This window comes from Scomber japonicus, chromosome 10 (assembly GCF_027409825.1).
Source record: "Scomber japonicus isolate fScoJap1 chromosome 10, fScoJap1.pri, whole genome shotgun sequence".
In the NCBI taxonomy this organism is placed as follows: domain Eukaryota; kingdom Metazoa; phylum Chordata; class Actinopteri; order Scombriformes; family Scombridae; genus Scomber; species Scomber japonicus.
The window spans coordinates 4,405,619-4,427,971 of NC_070587.1; the positions used below are offsets into that span (position 1 = coordinate 4,405,619).

At 39.8% G+C, this 22,353-nt stretch overlaps 3 protein-coding genes across 3 annotated transcripts; 1 reads left to right on the forward strand and 2 right to left on the reverse strand.

The window, feature by feature from the left end:
* Positions 1 to 3,342: 3,342 nt before the first annotated feature.
* LOC128366214 (free fatty acid receptor 2-like) lies at positions 3,343 to 4,257 on the forward strand. The gene has a single exon (XM_053326897.1). It carries the CDS (start codon positions 3,343 to 3,345, stop codon positions 4,255 to 4,257), a length of 915 nt encoding a protein of 304 aa, XP_053182872.1.
* A 27-nt stretch (positions 4,258 to 4,284) lies between these two features.
* lim2.5 (lens intrinsic membrane protein 2.5) lies at positions 4,285 to 6,715 on the reverse strand. The gene is made up of 4 exons (XM_053326710.1): positions 6,526 to 6,715; positions 5,262 to 5,411; positions 4,969 to 5,103; positions 4,285 to 4,657 (listed from the first exon to the last, which is right to left on the reverse strand). Exons 1-4 carry the CDS (start codon positions 6,701 to 6,703, stop codon positions 4,596 to 4,598), a joined length of 525 nt encoding a protein of 174 aa, XP_053182685.1. The 5' UTR covers positions 6,704 to 6,715; the 3' UTR covers positions 4,285 to 4,595.
* A 9,805-nt stretch (positions 6,716 to 16,520) lies between these two features.
* Positions 16,521 to 21,527, reverse strand: vsig10l (V-set and immunoglobulin domain containing 10 like). Its single transcript, XM_053326898.1, has 12 exons — positions 21,524 to 21,527; positions 21,075 to 21,398; positions 19,811 to 20,083; positions 19,435 to 19,701; positions 18,944 to 19,186; positions 18,532 to 18,810; positions 17,874 to 17,966; positions 17,325 to 17,546; positions 17,094 to 17,213; positions 16,945 to 16,976; positions 16,687 to 16,773; positions 16,521 to 16,595 (listed from the first exon to the last, which is right to left on the reverse strand). The coding sequence occupies exons 1-12, from the start codon at positions 21,525 to 21,527 to the stop codon at positions 16,521 to 16,523; spliced, it is 2,019 nt and encodes a 672-aa protein (XP_053182873.1).
* Between the last annotated feature and the right edge of the window lie 826 nt (positions 21,528 to 22,353).

Here is a 22,353-nt window from a genome sequence, read left to right on the forward strand (position 1 = left end):
CATCCTCCCCCACAATCGGAGCCAACTCACCACCAGGTGGTGATCAGTTGACAGCTCCGCCCCTCTCTTCACCCGAGTGTCCAAGACATACGGCCGCAGGTCTGACGACACGACTACAAAGTCAATCATCGAACTGCGGCCTAGGGTGTCCTGGTGCCAAGTGCACATATGGACACCCTTATGCTTGAACATGGTGTTCGTTATGGACAATCCGTGACGAGCACAGAAGTCCAATAACAGAACACCGCTCGGGTTCAGATCAGGGGGGCCGTTCCTCCCAATCACACCCTTCCAGGTCTCACTGTCGCTACCAACATGGGCGTTGAAGTCCCCCAGCAGAACGAGGGAATCCCCAGGGGGAGTGTTTTCCAGCACCCCCTCCAAGGAGTCCAAAAAGGCTGGATACTCTGAACTGCTGTTTGGACCATAGGCACAAACAACAGTCAGGATCCGTCCCCCCACCCGAAGGCGGAGGGAGGCCACCCTCTCGTCTACCGGGGTAAACTCCAACATACAGGCACCAAGCCGGGGGGCAATAAGTATTGCCACCCCTGCCCGGCGCCTGACACCAGTGGCAACTCCAGAGTGGACGAGAGTCCAACCCCTCTCGAAGAGACTGGTTCCAGAGCCCTTGCTGTGCGTCGAGGTGAGGCCGACTATATCTAGCCGGAACTTCTCAACCTCACGCACCAGCTCAGGCTCCTTCCCCACCAGAGAGGTGACGTTCCATGTCCCTAGAGCTAGCTTCTGCAGCCGAGGATCGGACCGCCAAGGTCCCCGCCTTCGGCCGCTGCCCAGCTCGCACTGCACCCGACCCCTTTGGCCCCTCTCACTGGTGGTGAGTCTGTGGGAGCGGGGTCCCATGTCCCTTCTTCGGGCTATGCCCGGCCGGGCCCCATGGGGGAAGGCCCGGCCACCAAGCGCTCGCCTCCGAGCCCCACCCCCAGGCCTGGCTCCAGGGGGGGGCCCCGGTGACCCGCGTCCGGGCAAGGGACACGAAAAACCAATTGTCTTGCTCGTCATCGGGGTTTTCTGAGCTACCTTTTGTCTGGCCCCTCCCCCCGGACCTGTTTGCCATGGGAGACCCTACCAGGGGCATAAAGCCCCCGACAACTGAGCTCCTGGGGTCATTGGGACATGCAAACCCCTCCACCACGGTAAGGTAGTAGCTCAGGGAGGGGAGCTTACTATGTGTGGATTAAAATAATGGTAACTACAAACTTGTAGTTTGTACCTTGTAACTTTAGTGTCACATACACAGGAAGGAAAGTGTGGTATCCGTCTCTCAGATGTTGGGAAACCTCAATGTTGAAAATATTTCTGCACATATTTTAATTACTCATTTATAGCATATTTCTACAGTTACAAAAACTTTTTAAACATGCACATGAAATCTGTGGGCATACAACTTTTTCACACATGTACAGAATATTTCTACAGCTACAACACTTTATTACACATTCACAAACCATTTGACAAGCTCAAAATAATAATGACCATTATTTATTCCATAAGTATAGGATCAAGAAGCACACCAATCACCATAGCTCTTGCTCAGGAAGCTCACTGTCACCCTTGTGTAAATGACTATTGCAAGAAAAACAAAGAGAGGCATTGCAGACTAGGCCTAGTGGACTTTCTCTGAAATATACATGATGTGTAAATTCACTGAATAATAATGTATTTATAGCATTTGTAATATATAAATTAAAACAAATGTAACATTATTTGGATCATATCTGTGCGGTTTATTCATATCTTATTTGACCCACTTAAAAAAAAGAACATGATCCCAGCAGCAAATGAGCGATTGAACCTCTCAAAGGCTGAGAAGTGGGCAAAGGAGAGGATTCCTGCAATGATGCCAGCAAAGCACGACATGGCAGAGAGGATCATGAAAGCATGAGTAGTATTCCAGTAGGCTGGGAAGGAGTAAAACAAGAGAAATAAAGCATACATAAAGATATGTGCATGACGATGAATGAAAAATGATCCATCCTTTATAATGTATTGTATATTATCTGACAATTTCCTCTGCTCTGGGCTCATTGTGACATCTCACGCTTGAGACAGTAAGGAGTCCGTCTGCAGACGACTGAATAAACTAGAGAAAGACAACGAACGACGCTGTGCTTCTTGATAATAAATATTGCCAGAACAGTAGATACATTTTATGTTATAAGCTTGATGACAATGTGTCTTTGGCTTGATTAGGTTTTAAAATCATAAACTCAAGAGGCCAGAGAAGTTTATTTTGTTAAATAGCAACACTGTTTCATTTGTATTTTTCTTGATCCTCCAGGAACCTTACCTTAGTCCCTCTACCATCTGAGGATTGTCTGCAGGCTGAGGCATCCTCTAATGTCTCTGTATACTGTCCCATAATCTTTTCCCTTCCGTCTCCACAAGAACAAACTGGATTTAATTTGAACTTAGAAAAGGATATACTACATTGAATATCTGTGTGGAAACACAATTTGTTTATCTGAAATGATAAGCAAGTATCTTGTGTAAGCATTATTTCTTTTAAAAAGTAGGATCATGGCCTGATTCAAATTGTGAATCTTATCATCATGTTCATGTTGCAGCAAAAATCTAAAGGGAAGAGATCCATATAACTAACATGTCCAAAATTAAACCCAACATGTATGGAAAGAATGAGCCTCAGTTTTGCATTTTAGTAAATAGACGTCACCGTCTGCCTGCTGCTTATAACATGGGTAGGGCACTAGTATGTCACAGAGCTTAAATGGGACTCACTGTTTCCTCCTGATAACTTTTTATATCATCTTGTTTTGAACTCAGGTATAAAAAGGTTGTCTTGCGTGAAAGACACAGTGAGACAAACACAGAAGTGTTTTTATCACATTTTTGAACATTTCTTCAGCTTGGTAGGTAAATATGTTTACTTTACATCTATCAAACTTTATATTGCAGATCTGTTTTGCTCTTGGAATTCTACATGCAGGGTGATTTTTATTTTCTTTTTTTTTTAAAGTCATAGTGTCTTGTTTTGAGAGGTGACAATGGTTCATTTCTTTTGGGATAGAGATCATTGACATGGAAAAACAACATTTTCCCAACAATTTATATCCATACTGAAAACTGTGCTATCAGTATCAAACAAATTGCTGAGATAAACCTGTGAAGATACTTATTTGACATCTTTGAATTCAGAAATGTATTTGACTACATTTCCTCTTGCAGTTATAAATTGTACTGTATTAGTTGTTATTTAATACCTCTGTCAATCATCCTTCAATTCTGTTTTTTTGTTTGTTTGCGTGTCTCTTAGTTTCCTAAATTCTGTTTGTTTGTTTACTTGCTCTGTTAAGGGACATAATGGAGCCAGTGGTGAGGAGTGAGGTCATTCTCTCAGTTTACATTATTACCTTCCTGATCGGCCTGCCAGCCAACCTCCTGGCTCTCTATGCCTTCAGTGTCAAGATTCGCTCCAAGCCGCTTCCAACAGACATCCTGCTACTCAATCTGGTTATCTCTGATCTGCTCTTCTTGGCCGTCCTTCCTCTCAAGATGCACGAGGCAGCATCAGGCTTGATATGGAATCTGCCCGACTTTCTGTGCTCCATCACATCCTTCACCTTCTTTTCCGCAATCTACACCAGCTCCTTGCTGCTGATGGCAGTGAGCGTGTTTCGCTACATAGGGATAGCTTTTCCCATCACCTATCGTCAGCTACAAAAACCTTCGTATGCCATTCTGATCTGTGCTATTATTTGGTTCATGTCAACAGCACACTGCAGCATCACTTTCTTCATTCAGCACCACCCTTCCCTGTCCAACAAGAACACCACAGCATGTTATGAGAACTTTACTAAGAAGCAGTTGGATATCCTCCTCCCAGTACGTTTGGAGTTTTTTATTATGCTCTGCCTTATACCTCTTCTGATCTGTATTTACTGCTATTTGCAGTGCATCTTGATCCTGTACAGTCGTCCCAGGATATCCCCGATGAAGAAGCAGAAGGCCATTGGCATGGCTTTGGGGACTCTAGCTGTGTTTCTCATTTGTGTGTTGCCATATAACCTCTCTCATGTACTGGGCTTCTTTCAGGGTAGCAGCCCACAATGGAGGTACTACACCCTGCTGCTTAGCACCTTCAACACCTGTATTGATCCCATAATCTTCTACTTTTCCTCCTCTGCCTTCCACTGCACTGGTGAAAAGTCCATTTTCAGGAACTGTAGATTACCTGCATCAGGATTACATAACCAGGCTACAGGCTCTAACCAATGAAACATGATTTCAGTACTATTCAGTATACCCAGTTTTAAAGTTTATTGTATTGTGTACTGTATTACATCTTGTATGGTCACATTTAAAAGTTAATTCATATGGCAATGTTTCAAACATAGTTTTGCTCTCTACTGGGTAACAAAAGCTGCTTTTAAGAGTGATTAAATCCTGCTCAAATGTACTGTTCTGCTTTCTATCCCAAACCACTGTAGACCATGTCATGACAAAACCACAAAACACATTAAGTGCATATGCAAATCGAGATTTTATTATTGTATATATGTCCTCTTTTTTTTGAATAGGAATCTGCACCCGAGACACATTATTTCCTGTTCATTTTAACGTGGGCCAGCCACTCTTCTGCACTCATGCATTCTGTAGGCACACATGTAGAATATACCTGAAAAGCAAAGCAAAGGTAAACTGTAAAGTGGTATGGTGTTTATCTCAAAGATCATTTCTACATGTAAACTACAATATAATAGCGCAATTGTTTCTTTTTTTTGAGTGCTCTACTGTACATAATTACTGATGTGTGAATTTGAAAATATGTAGTGGGTATCAAGAAGAATTAAACTGCTCATCCAACAACAGTGTCTTGATTTGTTTGAGCTGCTGTTTTCATTCGTTGTGTGATATGCATTTACAAAAACTCTCATCAGGTAGATACATTAAGTACACTGAAACATGCCAAACTGTTTACGAACTAACCTGCAAAGAAGGTCATGAGCAGTGCCACCCAGCCTAGTATGTAGGACCAAGAGAAGCGCCAGTCACCAAAGCGCTTGCCCAGGAAGTTCACTGTCACCCCAGTGTAAATGGCCATTGCAAGCAAAACAAAGAGAGCTGGCAGAGAGACACATGTGTAAATGAATATGTTTTACAGTTAAGGTCAGCTCTCTGAGATTTACATCATATGCAAATTCACTGAATATCTATACAATGCTACATTATTTGGATCATTATTGGATCCATTTGATGTATTCAAATCTTGTTTGACTTACTCGAAACAAAGAACATGATCCCAGCAGCAAATGAGCGATTGAACCTCTCAAAGGCTGAGAAGTGAGCAAAGGAGAGGATTCCTGCAATGATGCCAGCAAAGCACGACATGGCAGAGAGGATCATGAAAGCACGAGTGGCATTCCAGTAGGCTGAGAAGGAGTAAAACAAGAGAAAGAAAGCATAAAGACGTGCATGATGATAAATGGAAAATGATAAAACCTTATTTGATCTGAAGACCCTCGTCATTTCACAAACTCAATAGGAATTAATCAATTCTACTCTTCCTTTAAAAACAATCTTTGGTATTTTCTTTTATTCAACATAACCTTTGTCCTACATGTATATTGTTCAAGCGCACTGCTGGACTACAGCCGACTATCATCAACTGATCTGGTTGCTTACATAGAAATTATGTGAATTTACAGTATTTAAGCACAATTTTAAGGTACTAGTACTTTGATTTTCATTTTGTATGATGTTAAAAACATTTTGCCCATTTAATTTCAAAGGAACGTTATTCTAAATTTGACACCACCCCTCTTTATAAGCCAAATAAGAATTTCCATGCAAAACATGATTTAGTGCAATAATAAAACATTATGCATTGAAGTAACTGCCCACCATATACTGAGTGGGTAGACCTATTTCCATCTAAACCTGCTTCCAAAACAGTTGCCTTTGCAGCCAACAAATATTTGTCCAGGTTGTATTACAGCAGTGTATGTACTGTATATTTTGCATTTATTATCTGAGTGAAATAGTCAAACACGAGATGCCTTTTATACTACACTACTACTCTAGCTTAATCTTTGGAAACGTTTGAAGAATGAAAAGAATTTAAAATAATGATCTGTCTTTTAGCAGCTATAGTGTTTATAATAATGGACTAACTACAGGCCCTGCTGGACCGAAGAAGATACTATACGTACACGTTAGCACACTGAGACTCTGTGAGACAGATCAGAATCAAGACTTTTGATAACACATAATATTCTTTTACTTGTACTTAAGTAAGATGTTTTTGTTTGTTTGTTTGTTTGTCTGTCTGTTTTTTTACTCTTACAATATGCCAGTATACACTACTCATCCTATGAATGTCTCTTCAAGAAGTTCCTGTTTCTCTATCTAACAAGTAAGGACAGTTATTCAATCATCACTGATGGTTTCAACCAAATAGGTAGACCAGAACTCTGGTGAGCATTGCTGTACCTGAGGGAGATCCAAGATCATTTTTTAAGGGTGCAAGGATATTGTCCCACTTACCAATGCTGTCGGTCTGCATGTAGCACTTGCCAGACATGCAATACCTCCACAGGCCCTGATGGGCAAAGCTGCCTGACAGACGATACTGCATCCAGTAGTCTGTAGCTGTGGAGACCACCAAGAGGATGTTCCCCACAATGGCACAAAATAGGCCCCCTCCCATGAAGCTGTACATCATGAGTGACACTATGACAGCAGTTAAGGCTTTATGCACTGGGCAAAGAGAAAAGAAGATGGGAGTCAGTGGTGAAAGTGAGCTTGTAGTAATGAAGTTAGTAATTTTGTACGACAGGGTTTGTAAACTTAGTTTTAATGTTTATTCAGTAGGAGAAGTATTAAGGGAACAGGAATGGCCTGAAGGAGTATGGCCAGGGGAAAAATGTACAGATCTAGGAGCTGTGCCAAAAGTGGTCTACGTGCTGTGGTGTTAGACAGCAACACCACAGGTAGAAGATGGATTTATTTAAGAGCTATAGTGAGGACAGCATGACATCAATTCATATTTCCTGTTCAGTCTCACTTACAGTAAGAGCTCAAACCAACACCCTTTTTGGCATGCATCATATTTCCTCTTCTAACTATTACATCAACACTACATACAGCATTACATTTATACCACTCCATTGCCTCACGGACAGAAGTAACTCCACCTCTGTTATTTTTATCATAAAAATATTGGGCCTACACTATCCTAATAATAGCAACATTAGCAGTTTTTCATAAGCTGATGATGTGATGATACATGAAGATGTTGTCCATGTATGCATATTTTATCTCGACTACGCAGTTAGCTGCAACAACAAAGCACAGACGTCTTCATGAACGCTACTCACCTGGACAGAGTATTTATATTAACCATTATACAACCAGCGCATAGCAACATGTAGTCTGTTTGAACACGTTTTTGCAATACTAGCTAAGAGCAAATCTATATCTTTAGTACAACCACACAAAACTCAGATAAGACTATAGTCTAAAAATACCAGAGTGCTCACAATGCTTTGAGAGAAGCTGGAGGGGGGGGGGGGTTAAGTATCACAACAAATTGATATGAACTGGCTGAAGCAATCAGCAGGGCAAGTTGCACAGCTGTGTCATCTGCTGTGTCACTTTTGCTTCAACCTATCAGAGACAACATACACCATCCACACGCTTAAGTAAAGAAGGTTTAAACACAATCAATTTATCTGTAGATATAAAGAAATCAGAGAAATCTTGAATCTCAAGATTAAGAAATCTTAAGAAATGTATCATGCATAACGTAAAAGCAATGTATGTTGTAAAAATGTAGCACATGGTGTCTAAGCTGAGAATTAAACCCCTGAAAGCTTGTCACCATCACATGGTGAAGGCCCACCTGTGAGATATGCACTTATTAGCTTTCCATGATATACTTTCTACTTTATTATTATCCTACTCATTCCTAGCATCAAATTGGTATCAGCCGTCAACAAAAGATATCTTACCTGAATTCCTCAGGATACACCGACCCTCTTAAGTATCAGCCTTTCCTCAGGGAAAGAGTGAGAGAGAGTGCAAGCCAGGAGTGAGCAAAACGTCAAAGAGGAAGCCCTAGGCTGAATTCCAAAAAGTTATCCCCTCCACTTTTCTGTTGATGGAGGCAAAATCCTTTAAAACAATCAGCACAGAACAAACGCACTTGAGCTGGTGGGCCAAAACCCACGTGACTCTTTCACAGTGAACTACATGGGTGTATTTGGGGGGTCAGGGGAGTAGGGAGGGGTGATGGTGTTTGGGGATGGGGGAGGGTCTGGGATATGAGGCTGGTGCACCACAGTCCTTGTCTGTTGTTCTATTAGGCATTCTGGAACTGTGGATGTGCAAAGGCTTGCAGTACTGCAGTGGTCAATGGAACATGCTGAAGCGCACATTTTCTTTCAGTGTGGCTGGGGTGTGGTCATGGGGACAGATACACGCTTAGAACAGACACATGATCTAAGAGTTGCTTAATAAAGTACCACCATACATGCAGACTGTGCTAAACATGTTCACCTTGAATATGTAATGACATTGCGGTAACATTGCAGTGACAGTAAAAGCCTACCCAATGTCATTAAGTGATATCAGAATTAACACAGAAAGCCACAGGACATGCATCAACCTAATTTACATGGCTTTCACACGTGCTCAAAATGGTCACAGCTGCTGACACATTTGCAATATTAATGGGTTATCTAGAAAAGAAAAATGAAATAGGTGCAAACATGATTACATCTCAGATTAATCTTTGTAATGTCGAGTAAGTAAGTAATCATATGACTTGTTTTTCACTACTAATTATATCTGCAGGGCTTTTCATGAGTGATTGGGTTTATTTGACTAATCTAATTAGCATATATACAAACTTCATCTGATGCACTTGCAGGCATAAAGGTTTAAGTATTATTTCAAAACATTGTATGATTAAGAAAAAAATTAGCAATGACTTTGCACACAGTTATAGGGAAAGTTCCTTATTTGTGTATTCAACATTTCTCACACCACTGTGTTCATAAGAGGTAAACAATGTATTAACACAACAGCTGAGGGACAATCAATTATTGTGGATGTGTCTTTTCTATCCTGTCTGTTCAGGTACATCAAATGTCTACACATGACTGTTCATAGTCAAAACCGCCCCAAATACAAATGTAATGTAATGAGCTATAGTATTAGTATCAAGGCTAATTCATCTCTTTTATAGAGTCATGTTGTCACAGCCAAATCACATGATATAGATTTAAAAATGCTAAAAGTAATGCTATTTTAAAATGTAGCTAAGTCATGAGTGTCTGCCTGCAGACCTCCACCGTCAGGCTGCTTCCGGTGCAGGCTCCACTGTCAGGCTGCCTCCACTGTCAGGACAGGAAATAAACTTTTTGTGTGTCTCTCAAAAAGTCCTTAAAACATCAAAACGAAACAAGCCTAATGTGTTTATGAAAGTTTAACTACTTTAATTCCAGACTAACTCTGACTGTGTATTTTTTATTTATTTTTCATTTGTATGTTGCTGTTGTTTTTATGTTGGTGGTTATTTATGTATTGTTTGCTTGGTCATTTTGGCCACATGTTGACAGAAATATTTAGAATTTTGTCTATGTAATGCCGGATTTTGTCACTAAAACTAAAATTAATGTGGAGAAGAAGGAGAAGATGACGACGACGATTGACGATTGACGTTACCGTTGGGACAACAGTAAGTAACAAAATATGTACCCATCAACCAGGTTGCATGTTAGCCGTTTTACTAGCCGCGTTTGGTGCAAATTACCGAAGTATATAACGTGGATGGTTTGTAGTTTTTTACGCTAACGGTTGACTGACGCCCAAGTTATTTGTTGTCTAAATGAAAATGACATGATGATTTAACCTCTTAAACTCTAAGGTCCCCTAATTGGGGGATCCCGATGACTCTCCGCAGCAAATGCTATGCTATGATTTGATGTAGAGTTTTAGCTTCATCCTCATCATTTCAAAGAGATATTCATGAAAAAGTGTGATTTTTTTTAGGCGGGAAATTAAATCTGTCATTTATGCTTGTGTGCCATCTTCAGTGACATAAATACTGATACTTAGACATCTGAACAAATTTCACAAGTGTTCCCTTTATTATGAAAACCAAAATTATTCAAATAGACCTTGTAGATGCAGAGATATACTCTATTCATTTTAGGTGTGTCATTTTCGAGCAGAAACCTAAAAAAGAGCCTAGAGCTTAAGGGGTTAAAGGCTATCCTTCATTCCACTCGTTTTATACTCTTACTTATTGAAATACATATATTCTAACAACACTTTTGTCTGTGTTATGTAGATGCATCACTCAATCTATGAGGAGGGTAAAGGGCTTAAAGTGGAACGCTGCTCAACTTGTTGCAAGCTGTTCCACTGCCCCCTTTGCCCCAAACACAAGCCAAGCCAAAGGGCAAAGATTCAGCTGCACCTTGATGTGCATATGAAGAATGCCATCACATTCAAAGGTATGGATTTATGTGTGTCTGTGTCTTTGTGTACTCATATCTTTTTATTGGCTAATTTAAACTTTTCTTTACTTGCTCTTCGACAAAAAGATCTGCAAGTGCAATTTAAATTACAGAAGTACAGGCCACTTTCATTGCCCTCAATGTGGCAAAACTATAATTAGAAGGAAAGATATGGAGACCCATCTTGATGTGTGCCAAGGTGCTACAGCCGCTGCTCCCCCTCTTTCCACATCCACCGTTCCACCTGTCTCCACACCGACTGTTCCTCCTCCCCAACCAGCAACATCTACCTCCACACCTTCTACCAACCCATCTGACACACCTGTATGTACCCAGGAGCCCACAAAGAAATTTCTTCATAAAAAGGTGCAATGCCCGTATTGCAGACTGACCTGCCATAAAAAAAACTTATCAAAACACATACAGAGGAGGCACCGTAAGAAGACCGATGCAACAATAAAAAGTGCTTTGAAGAGTGTCTGTGTAGATGCTGTCCAGAAGTCTAGGCATGGCTTTTCCGTGCCAATTCATGTGCAGAAAAAAACCTGGGGCCACCAGCATAAAGTGCAATGTGAGCTAGAAGAGTGCAGACTGTATCATTTGATGGCAGTCCGAAGTGGATTGACCTTCAGTCAATGTGAGCACATTTGCTCACTTGAAAACTGCACAGAAATCGCCACAGAAGAATTTCTCCAAGAGGAAGTTCTGGCTGAAATGGTTGATTTAAAATGTTTTGGTGAGGCTAAAAAGGCCATTTGCTTAAAAATGCAAAAAAATCCCATGAAAGCCCATGTCCCTTTTTGTGTGGAGGTGTCTTTTGAAAAAGACCCTAAGAAATTTTGCTTTTCAGTACATGAGTCAGCTTTGCATCATTATAGTCGCCTTGGGAGGGTGATGGTAACATACAATGCAACAGCTAACACCTGGCATTGCCCTTGTGCGAAACCTAGATTGTGTTTGTATCTGAGAGCCAACTTACAGGTTAGTACAATCGATGTCATTATCTCTGTCTTTTGGTTCCTTTTGAGTTCCTGTTTCCTGTTTTATTTTGAAATTTGGTGTCCTGTCTTCCTGTCTGGTTCCCTGCTCGTGATTACCTAATGTGTTTCACCTGTCACCTGTGTCTTGCCTTGTGTATTAAGCCTCAGTGTCTCCTTTTGTCTTCGTTTGATCATCTGCATTTTCTACCTTGTGTTCCTGTGTTTTGCCCCAGTGTTCCTTGAGTTTTTGCTCTGTAAGTTGATAAATATATTTTGTTCCACCACACTTGCCTTTCTGTGCCGGGCCATGTGACAGGTTTTTGTTCCAACCAATCAAGAGCGCACAATTTTTTGTCAACTCTCTGAAAACTGAGATCAGTTGATTTAATGAGTCAGGTTAGATGTGCCGCTGCTTGGTTGAAACAAAGACCTGCAGCCACATGGCCCTTTGTAGAACAGTTTGGATGCTCCAAAATAAGCATAACTGTATTTTGTTTGTTTGTTTTTTTAAAGAACAACGTTTCAGTTTCAAAGGTGGTGGACTCGCTCGAGAAATTTAGGAAAGTAACATTTCCGTCAAGAGATACTGTCCTCCATGCCTGCCTACACTTTGAGGCGTTGACGAGCCACGACTACTTGTATTCATGTGCTTGCTGTGGGTACCATCCTCCTGTTGTTGTAATGGACCTCCACAAGAAAGGAGTTTTCAACCTGCCTGGTAAGTCGCAATATCGTGTGTGTGTGTGTGAGTGAGTGTGTGATAATAAAGACACTGTAAATTACAGGGGGTTTTTTTTCTTTCAGTGAGTGACATAAGAGAGGTCCCAGAGAACTTCACTGGGGAAGTAGACATCGAAGAGTTCTGGGACTCTATCCAGTTAGATATGGTTGCTTGTGCCTTTTTCCCACGTAGTTACATCCTCTCAAATTTCTCTATATTTATTACCTTTTTATTTAATGGATCAGTGTACTTTACCATACAAAAAATCATTTGGTGTATTTCTTTCCCAGGCCATCTGGTAGCTCAATTGTTTGTGTGTATATATGTGCACAATATAAAGGTAGAAAAAGCCAAACGGCTTATTATGTCATCACAACATATTTCAGGAACAAACTATCTGCAATCAGCATTCAGGCATCTGTGTTGATTAATATGCAGTGTAAAATGTGTACATGATGGTATGTGCATTCTGGCTCAGAGCTGTGAGAGGTCTACCCTTCGTGTCGTTACACAGAAAGTGCCTACAGGAAGTATCTGGCTTGAGGTTTGCTATCACACGCTTGCAAAATACGGAATCATTGTATTCTTTATAAAGAAGCAGACAGATATCAGAGAGATGAAGAGATAAAAATTAACCAAAAGACCTGTGGCTTAATGTGGCACACAAAATTAACATTTCTTTGTAAGCTAGACAAACAATACATCTGCAATGTCATGTTTATTTCACTCACTTCCTTCAAAGGCCAAATATGTGAGAGGGGGAGGGGAAAAAAAATTCAGCATCACATTCACAGCATTCAGTTTTAAAAGTTTCAGATTATGGCCATTGGAATTGTGTTCTTCAGTTGATAAGAATTTAATGTATAAACCTGTATACATATAATGTAAATAAGAGACTTTGACAGCATAAGAAAAGACATTTCATTGTTGTCTGTGGTCAGTCCCTGTATTAGATGATCACAAGGTCACTTTTGAGTGCTTTTGTCACAGAGTAGCAGAGCAGGTGGAGGTGGTAGGACCCAAATGCAGACAGTGCAGGCAGAGTCTAGGCAGGTACTTTACTATTTCCAAACATGGAAACAAACAGCGGTAAGTACAACAGATGAATAAACACAAGGTAAAAATAACACCGCCATAAACACACACAGTGCAAACTAACACAGAGACTCAGACAAAGACTGAACTGAAACCAAAACCTATATAGACATGGGGTGATTACAAAACAGGACACAGGTGAAACACATGAGGAAATTAACTAAGGTGGGGAAATACGGAAATAAAACAAACTACACACACAAGGAGAAAATAACTTTCAAAATAACACAAATAAACAACAGAGACAACAGGATGTGACAGTTTTGAAATTTTGGTAGCATCCATATTTCATCAGCCACATCTGCCTGATGAAATGATGAAATGATTAATGACTTCAAGTATTTCTCAAAACAACAGTCAGGTGTCCAAATGAACATTAAAACATGTTTTTCTGCATTCATCCTGTTCATGTTGGTGGTTTAAAGTTCTCTTATAATGCACCTTCAGTGTAAGTGATAACAACTTATTTTAGTTTGTTTGAATCTAATATGAAGCTTCAGATAACCAAGTTAATCAAATCAAGTCAGTATCTTTCAAAGCTGCTGTCTTTTAGTGCCAAATTCCTTCTTTTTGTTAAGGTTTTTCAAGACACAGGGATTTTTTTTTTCACTAAAAAGTTTCTAATTGTAGTAAATATCTACTCAACTAACTCAGATGGCTGAAGCCTCATATTATCATTACATACATTGTAAGTGCATTCTTAGGACCAGTATGAACAGGATATAGAAAATAGTAATAGAAAGCCTTTGTTGTCGTTAAATACAACTTTAATTAGGAGTGCTAGTCATGGTTCATGCATTAAAAACACAGCATAACATAGTCTCACACAACACAAGGCCTAAAATAAATAAATATTTGTTTAAAAAAATAAAAAGAGATATGAGATATGATGCCATTGCACTTTGGAGTACATGTTGAGTTGTAGCACAAGAACAGTTTTCATATTGCTGTGGTGATTGCTTTTTGAGGGAATTAGGTTTCAGTATGTCATATTGCCACCTGACTACTGTTTTTAGACAGATTTGAAATACTGTGAATCTATCCTTTTATTGTGTTTCTTCATTACTGCACAACATCGCCATCTGCTGCACAAGTATCAAAACACACCAGGATGGAAACAGGCATGTTAAGTCTGTACGCCCACCACCAAAGTAGACTGTGTCATATTGTGCACCGTTTCCTCTGTTCTCCTCAGTTTGTGACCTCACCTTTTTAAAGCCCAACATGCCTCCATTTCTCTGCCTAGGCAACACACATTATTCTTGAAAAGAGAAGAATCACCAACAGCCACCTCCCTTCCTGTGGTTCACCACTATTTCAACAGCACATCCCTCCACACGGACTGTCATCACTGGCTTTATTGCTGTTTCTGTGCAAAAAGTCTCACTCCACTCAAAACAATTTTTTTCTTCTTGTTCCTACACTTGAATGTTTGAGCTTCTCTGTGCAGAATGATGTATGTGCACGTAAGGGCTGTTTTCACATTTGTCTGCTTAAAGTGGAAAGTTTCTGTGCTCATTGAAAATCCAATTTTAAGGGACAGTGCATTCAGGCAACCTAGGGGTAGAAGCTTCATGTATGTTTTTTTTTCCAGACTGCAGGAGGGTAAAAAGACAGAAGGGAGGTCAACCATGATGCTGACTGGTTTGTGGACACATCAGGCCTGGAAGGTGTGCAGTAGTGATAAGAGTTCAGTAAATGTTAGCTACATGCTAACATACAGTATAGAAGCTCCACCAAAAGGTTTCTTCCTCTATCAGCTTTGGCCTGCGTGTGTGCTGCTGTAGATCATTGGGTAAAATGTTTAGGATACAGATACCACGTGCTATCAGGAGAACTGTGTTAATTTGTGTGATCCAACAATATCCCATCAAGTCAGATCCCCTTTTCTTGTCACCCACTACCAACACTCATCACATTGCGGGAAACAGAAATGAAGCCGATCAAAGCACAAGCAAATACGAGAGAATGATGGGATTTAATGGTAAGAAACGTAGAATGAGGATTAACACAGCAGCATATGTCTCTGGAGGAAAACAAAACAGATCCAACATCATGAAAAATGTTTAATCTCATTATCCACCCACTCATGGCCATCGTGAATCCACATACAGCAGCGGATCACTGTCACAAAATGGTTTGAACCCATGAAAAGCTTAAAAATCAAGAGAATACCTTAGATGACAGAAGTGAGGTCCTCTGGGAAGCATAAACAAACAAACACACAAAAATATCATGACAGTATATGCTATTAATTACTCTAGTCTAAGCCTGCCATTGTTATGCATTTGAACTGTAAACATTTTTCCATATTCTTCAAATTCAGTTGTGTATGTAATTGAATACTGTCATCAAGATAATAACATTACCTTGGAGGTTTTGTGAGCCTTTTGTTAATATTGAATTCAGTGCTTTCTACTCTGTCACTTCTGCTTTTTCCATGTGCAGTCAGGATAAAGGTGTCACTTTGCTTGTTTATACAATATTAAACTTTATGTTCCAAACATTCATATATAATCCTAAATGTGCTTAAGTATCAGAGACTGAACTAAACAATAATCTTAAAATAAGGGCTATTTTCAAGTCTTGCTCTGAAAAATAGCAAAACTACAACTTAAAGCATGCAGGAAATGGAAAATGGAAATAAAGACATCTTGCAGATTATAAAGTGATTCCAATTTTACTTATCAAATAAAACATGAATTTGAGATTACAGCTTTCCAAAAACAATTAATTCCTTATTTCAATCAATTTTATAAATGTGAGAGTTCTGAGTGCTGGTCAGACATTTCAAAAAGTAAATGTTTAAATAGTAAACTGCATGCCTAAAAATATAGAGGCTGTTTAGATTGATATGTATGTTGATCATAATGTAGAAAGTGTACAAGAAGGAAACAATTGTTTTTTTATATATTTAGCAGAAAATGTTGATTTATTTCCAATAAATATTGTTACAAGATGAGAATTAAAAGTTGCAGATGATATAGAATAGTGGTACAAAGGACCAGGATTATGGACCCCAGGAAGAGTAGCTGTTGCCTGAGTAACAGCTAATGGGGATCCAAATAAACTAAACAAAGCCCAGTTTCTACTGAAAATAGTTAACAACACTGATGCTTATTTCAGTTATCCCATACATTTAAAAAAAAACACATAAATAAATAAAAAATAAAACGCACTATACAAAATTGAAATACTCCTCAAGACAAATGTGGGACTTTAGACAGTTGTAGCGACTCTGACAGGCGGTGGAGGAACAAATGTGGGGAGAGCCACTGACCTTTCAGAAGGAGCCTGAAAAGAAAACAGAAACAAGTCAGATCATTTGCTGTAACCTGACAAAAGAAACGATATTCAACTTGGATATTTTTATTAGAAAGACTACCTGATGCATTCTGTTGTAATCAGGGGGAGCCTTCACCCCTCCACTCAGCAGGTTATGAGGAGTTACATCCGGTTGAAGTGTTATTGTCTGTGAGTCAGAAGAAAAGAAGCTGAAACAACTGACCAAAATAACAGATGCAGAAATCATTGCAACACACAAATCAATTAATATATATCTATATCTAATTATTTACTAATCTGCTGCTATTTAAGCCTCATTCATCATATTGGCCAATGAAGTGATTCTAACCTTCTCAACTGCTCTGGACACTGGGTATCTTGTCTGGTGACCTACAAAACACAAGGCAGGAGTCAAAAATATTTACCACGGAGAGTCAAGAAAATACTAAATGTTACCATGTTTAAAACCTTGATTTAGATTTTTTTTTTCTTTGGTACTTCACCTACTTTTGTTCTTGGCGCAGTAGATGCAGAGGTAGATTAAACCACAAAGCAGGAGCAGGAAGAGAAGGCTACAGGGAATTCCAGCTGCAATGCCAGCGATGGCCGGTCCACTCAGCCCCTCACCTATCACCAGAGCACAATGTAACCAATGATTTCTACTACTTAATCATCATCGTTAAGCGTGTGATATGAAATGTGATAGTAATGCACATGTAATCTAACATTTTACCATACCTGGACCAATTCTATGGACCTCAGAGGGCTCTCCATCAGTTAAACGTGCTTTGGGGATGACCCGAAATCGGTAAATTGATTTAGGATCAACAAAGATGTCTGCACTCCGGGCAGTGCCAGGTTTTGTCTGGATGGTGCGGTAGCTGTTTGAGTTTGCTTTAGTTTGGGTGCCATTAAGATTTCCACTTGGGAGATCTGGTCCTTTCATTTGGATGTCAAACCCTGTGTAAAGGCACATTTGAGTCATGTTTACTGTCCTCTTGATGTCAGAATCTCAACATTTAAGAGTTATTTGATTTTTTAAAAAAAACCTTACGGTGTGCTGTACATACAAACAAAAACTGACATTTGCTCTCCATTGTACATTAAAAACAAATTAAAAAACTTTTTCCCCTCACAAAACTAATAATATTTACACCCCTATCTTCTATGTTGAGTTTCTGTTTTCAACACCGTGCTTGACATTCATCCTGAGCTGTTTTGCTGAGATGTGCAAATTCAAAACAAGAAGAATGGGTTTGGCCTTCCTAGAGTGAGTAACTGCTTTACCTGTAACAACAGAGGTAGGCGGGACCTCCCAGGTCAACGTGATGACGGTTCCATCTTGATTGCGGACCAAACCGGAATCTGAGATCGACGGTCCTGGAGAGAGAGGGATTGTGAGCGAGGGTGAGATCAACAGAGGCCAGGGGAGTAGGGGGTTGTATAAAAAGACTGGAGAGCTTTGTTTAAAAAGGGAAAGAGCAACCTCAGGTATTACTTAGCGTTCTATCTGAGGCTCCATTGTTTCCCTTCACTCCAGTAATGCTAGTAGTGCACATTTAGAGCAACAGAATCCTTAGTATTTAAAAGATAGCACAAATAATCACTGCACATGTTATGTATGAGTGGTGGAAAACTAATAAAAACAATTGTTAGTTGCAGTTCATAATGTATCACTTTAAATGAACTGATACATTTTGAATGCCAAACCACATGACAAGTAACTTCAGCCATCAGATGACTGCAGGGGTGTAAAAAGTATGATCATTTCCTCTAAGATATGGTGGCATGGCTGGACAGCATGAATACACTCAAATGAAGTACAAACACTTAGAAATTGCACATAACTTGAGTAACATACTTTTCATCCCTGCTGTATGGTGACAGGCAGACCACAGGCCAACAGCAGCAGGGAGTAGGTATGTAATTCCACATAATACTGTACCTTGTAACTGAATTTCCCTTTTCTGACTGCCCAGTGGGTTGCGGCAGATGCAGGTGTAGTTAGTGAGAAGAAAGATGCTGACATTGTAATGACGAATCATGAGCTGTGTGGTGTCGCTGCTAATCTGGTCCGTTGTTGTGTTGATGGCATCTTCATCACCTTTGGACCATGACACCACAACCTTAGGTGAGGCCTTAGTGATACAGTGGATGCTGACCACTATTTTGCCCTCAGAGTTAACTGTGGTTCTCACAGATGGAAGGAACGCCATTGGACTACCTGGAGAATTTAAATACCATTGATAAAGTCCAATATGGTGAACATTTTTGTATTTTTCTTTTGTTTTGAAGGTTAGAATTTACAATCCATTGGGAGAGGTGATCCATTAAAAAAAATACATTTTGAAACTTACTTGCAGTAATGTTGCACTTATTCTTTTCCATTGGGTGTTCTGCCATGCAGATGACTGTTTTCCCATTCAGGTTTTCCGAGGCGGTGACAGCCAAACTGAAGTTTCCTGCACCACTGCCAGTGTCATTTAAGTCTGGGAAAGAAAGTTGGGCCTGTGGGGTTCCCCCTGACCACTGACAGTGATACTGCAGTTCGACGTCATTCACCGCCTGTACAGAGCATACCGGGTTTCCTGGTGGCTTCTCTGTCCAATGAAAATTTGTCATGCATAATTAAATGTTCATCAAGCAAGCAACATTTTCAATTATGAACAATGTGAAGTGAGAGTCCTGCATTTACAAATCACAAAATGTCAACTTTTCAAGGAAGGGTTGGAGGACTTTGGTCTAAGTGTGAATCAAATTATACTATTCTTATAAAATTCTTCAATACATGATTTAGAAACTTTCAGAAATGTCAAATCCTTTCAAGATTATATTTATGTTCACGTACCATAAATGTTTAAAATGATACTTTTATGGCGCTGTGCTGTAGTCATCTCATTGTGCACCGTGCAGTTATAAACACCTCCTTGACTGGTCTGCACATTGGTCAGATTGAGAACTCCTTGGAGGGAATCGGAAAGGGTCTGACCACGAAATACCCACTTAACCCTTGGCTGAGGGACTCCATCAGCCTGGCAGGAGAGGCTGAGTGAATCATTTGATACATAAAATTCCTTAGCTGGACTAACTTCAAGTATGGGCTCATCTGGTCCATCTATGGTACACCACAAATAAGGGAAAGATGAGTCATAAGACACCAACAGAAATAGACCTTTTGAGATAAACGGATGTAAAGAAGAATATCAGTCAGTTATTACTCTTACACAACACGGTGACATTCATGTGAGTTGTCACACTGCTGAAAGGGTTGGTCAGTGACAGCGTGTACCGTCCTGTGTCACTTCTGTTTGGACTGAGAATCACAAGGCTCTCTTGCTGCACTGAGTAATGTGAGCTGTTTTTTATCTCGCTGCCACTGAAAAACCACATCTGTTGCTCAACTACTCCTTGCAGCATGCTGTATTGCAGTGTGAGCCGGTCACTTCCCTCTGTAGCCAACGCAGGCTGTGTGCTCAGAGTCACATTCTGGATAATTTCTGTGAAGGAAAAAGGTGAATGGATGATGGAACAAGTGTGTTACATACTGTAATCATTGAGGCTATTATCTGATTTCTTTTCAAAAACACTATTGTAATGTTTTTATGCTGGTGAATCTAGATGAAACAATCCATTGTGAATCTTTCTTAAAGCTTGCGAGATTTCTACTGTACATTATTGCTTGCTTGACAACATTTACTGTGCAGAGGTAACAACACAATAGCACCAATGAAAGCAAGAGCAAAGAAGAAAACATACAAATTCTTCAAGTTGAAGCTCAGAAAGTCAAATCATTACTTTAGCTAAAATGTACGCAGGGCCAAAGATAAATGCTCTGGTAAAACTCATTCTAACTAACTTTAAAAAATCCCCTGTACACTTAATATATTTACAGCATTTCCAATTCAATATTTATTTACAAGGTATGACAAAGTTCATAAGATGCTCTTTTCAGTGTGCAATATTCGTTTTTGGAGGGAACTATTATTGATGTACATTGGTGAGAACCATGGGGTGGGTGTGGGAATTGCTTTTGCTTTGCAGCAGCTGTGATCTTATGATTATAGGTCAGGTAGAAAACGACAAAAAGCACAACCTATCAATGCATGCATCCAAATAACATGTATATGTATGCATCATTGATTATATTGTTTATTTGCACACTGTAAGTATATTGTCTAGTTACTTTGTAATGTCGCTTCCACTTGGAAAATGAAATCAAAGATTTGTCACAAAAACCACAATAGCACCATTGGAGGTGGTTAAGGTGTAATGTTCTTGGCCTTTTATATTTGAGACAAATAACCCCCCCCCCCCCCCCCTCATTTGCTGAAACCATAAAAATGGTATGCAGTCATATAAATAGCTGAACAAGAATATACAAAACATGTGGTGACAATGGTGGTTAATGTGATGAATAGGTTTATGTAGATAATAAATCCAATTTCCAATTCATTAGCATATGACCAATAGCTCTATTCAGGTACTCACCATATACTGTCAGAGAGAAATTTGTGGAAGCTGTACCCAGTCCAGACTTTGTCATTAAAATGGTGTAGTCACTGGTATAGTTAACCATCACATTTACAAATGTGAGAGATCCATTTTTCTCAACTTGCAGCACCTTTGTGTCAGCTATGACTGCCAGAGTATCTGAACCAATAGTCCAGGTGGCGACAGGAAAATCACCCATAAACCAGGTAATCAATGGGTCAGGGGCACCACTGAAGGACACAGCCAGAGTCACATTACTACCAGCGACAGCATTCACCCGAGCAAGATGAGCCGGAGAAACAACCAGTTCACAGTGAGCACCTGTAAGTGTGGAGGCAGGTCATTATTTTAAGAAGGAAATATTTAGTTCTCAATTCTCTACATGTTTGGTGGGATTATGTAGGGTTAAAGCCATACATTGGAATTAATATCCTGGGCATGCTTACCCATATTTAACAAAATCTAAACAAATGTATTTTGAATATAGTTCAGTGGGGTTCAAGGGAACAGGCAAAGATATGTTTCAATGCTCATAATCCCCCTCTTAGTAAAAACAATTTTTGAAGATAAACTTTAAAATGACAAACTGAAAGAATACAAATCTTACCTTGAGAAGTAAAGATAAGAATAATAATCATCAGAAATATTGCACTTTGGTCAGGTTGATCCAGCCTCTTCATTTTCATGAAAATAAAAAGACCTCAGACAGCCAAGCATGAAATCAAGAGTATCCACCTCTGAGAGCCAACTAAAAGATTTAGAAGAAGAAATGTCCTTGGAGTCTTGGACAGCAGTGACCGTGTATACCTCTCTGTGCAGTGGCGAGGGAGTTGTCAGCAGGACAGCTGAGTAGCTCACCTGTGCTGAGTCAAAGCCTTGATTGTGCAGGTGAGGCCACGCCTCCCATCTAATCACAAACAGTATCTACTTTGCTTTTTCTTAGGAATCCAGTGTTATTTCTAATGTATTGCCTTTGAATACAGCACAAGATGAGTGGCCATTATGACTTTAATTACCTTTAAATTCAGGTATTTTTTATGCAATGGTGTTTCTGTGCTGGCCTCCATCTTGCTGGTACCCTCATGAAACCAGTCAACGTGACAAACAGTAATGTGGGAACTTGAGAAGAACCTGATATGGGACAATGACCCGTATATGCTTTCTGACATATAAGCGTGAGTATATGCTGATAGTGTCAATGTGACATAATGGTACAGAAACTGGTTTCTGGTCAAATGTATTTGTAGCACTGTTATATTGTAAGAACACTGATGCT

Bases quoted from the DNA above. Each gene is read 5' to 3' on its own strand.
- LOC128366214 (XM_053326897.1), top strand. From the start codon at position 3,343: ATGGAGCCAGTGGTGAGGAGTGAGGTCATTCTCTCAGTTTACATTATT.
- lim2.5 (XM_053326710.1), bottom strand. From the start codon at position 6,703: ATGATGTACAGCTTCATGGGAGGGGGCCTATTTTGTGCCATTGTGGGG. The intron at 5,104-5,261 runs GTAAGTCAAACA...TCTCTCTGCCAG, and splicing joins GATCATGTTCTTTGTTTCGA to CTCTCTTTGTTTTGCTTGCA. The intron at 4,658-4,968 runs GTTAGTTCGTAA...TTTGCTTTTCAG, and splicing joins GCTCATGACCTTCTTTGCAG to GTATATTCTACATGTGTGCC.
- vsig10l (XM_053326898.1), bottom strand. The intron at 19,702-19,810 runs GTAAGAGTAATA...GGTGTACCATAG, and splicing joins CATGAATGTCACCGTGTTGT to ATGGACCAGATGAGCCCATA. The intron at 16,774-16,944 runs GTTGAGAAGGTT...TCTGACTCACAG, and splicing joins GATACCCAGTGTCCAGAGCA to ACAATAACACTTCAACCGGA.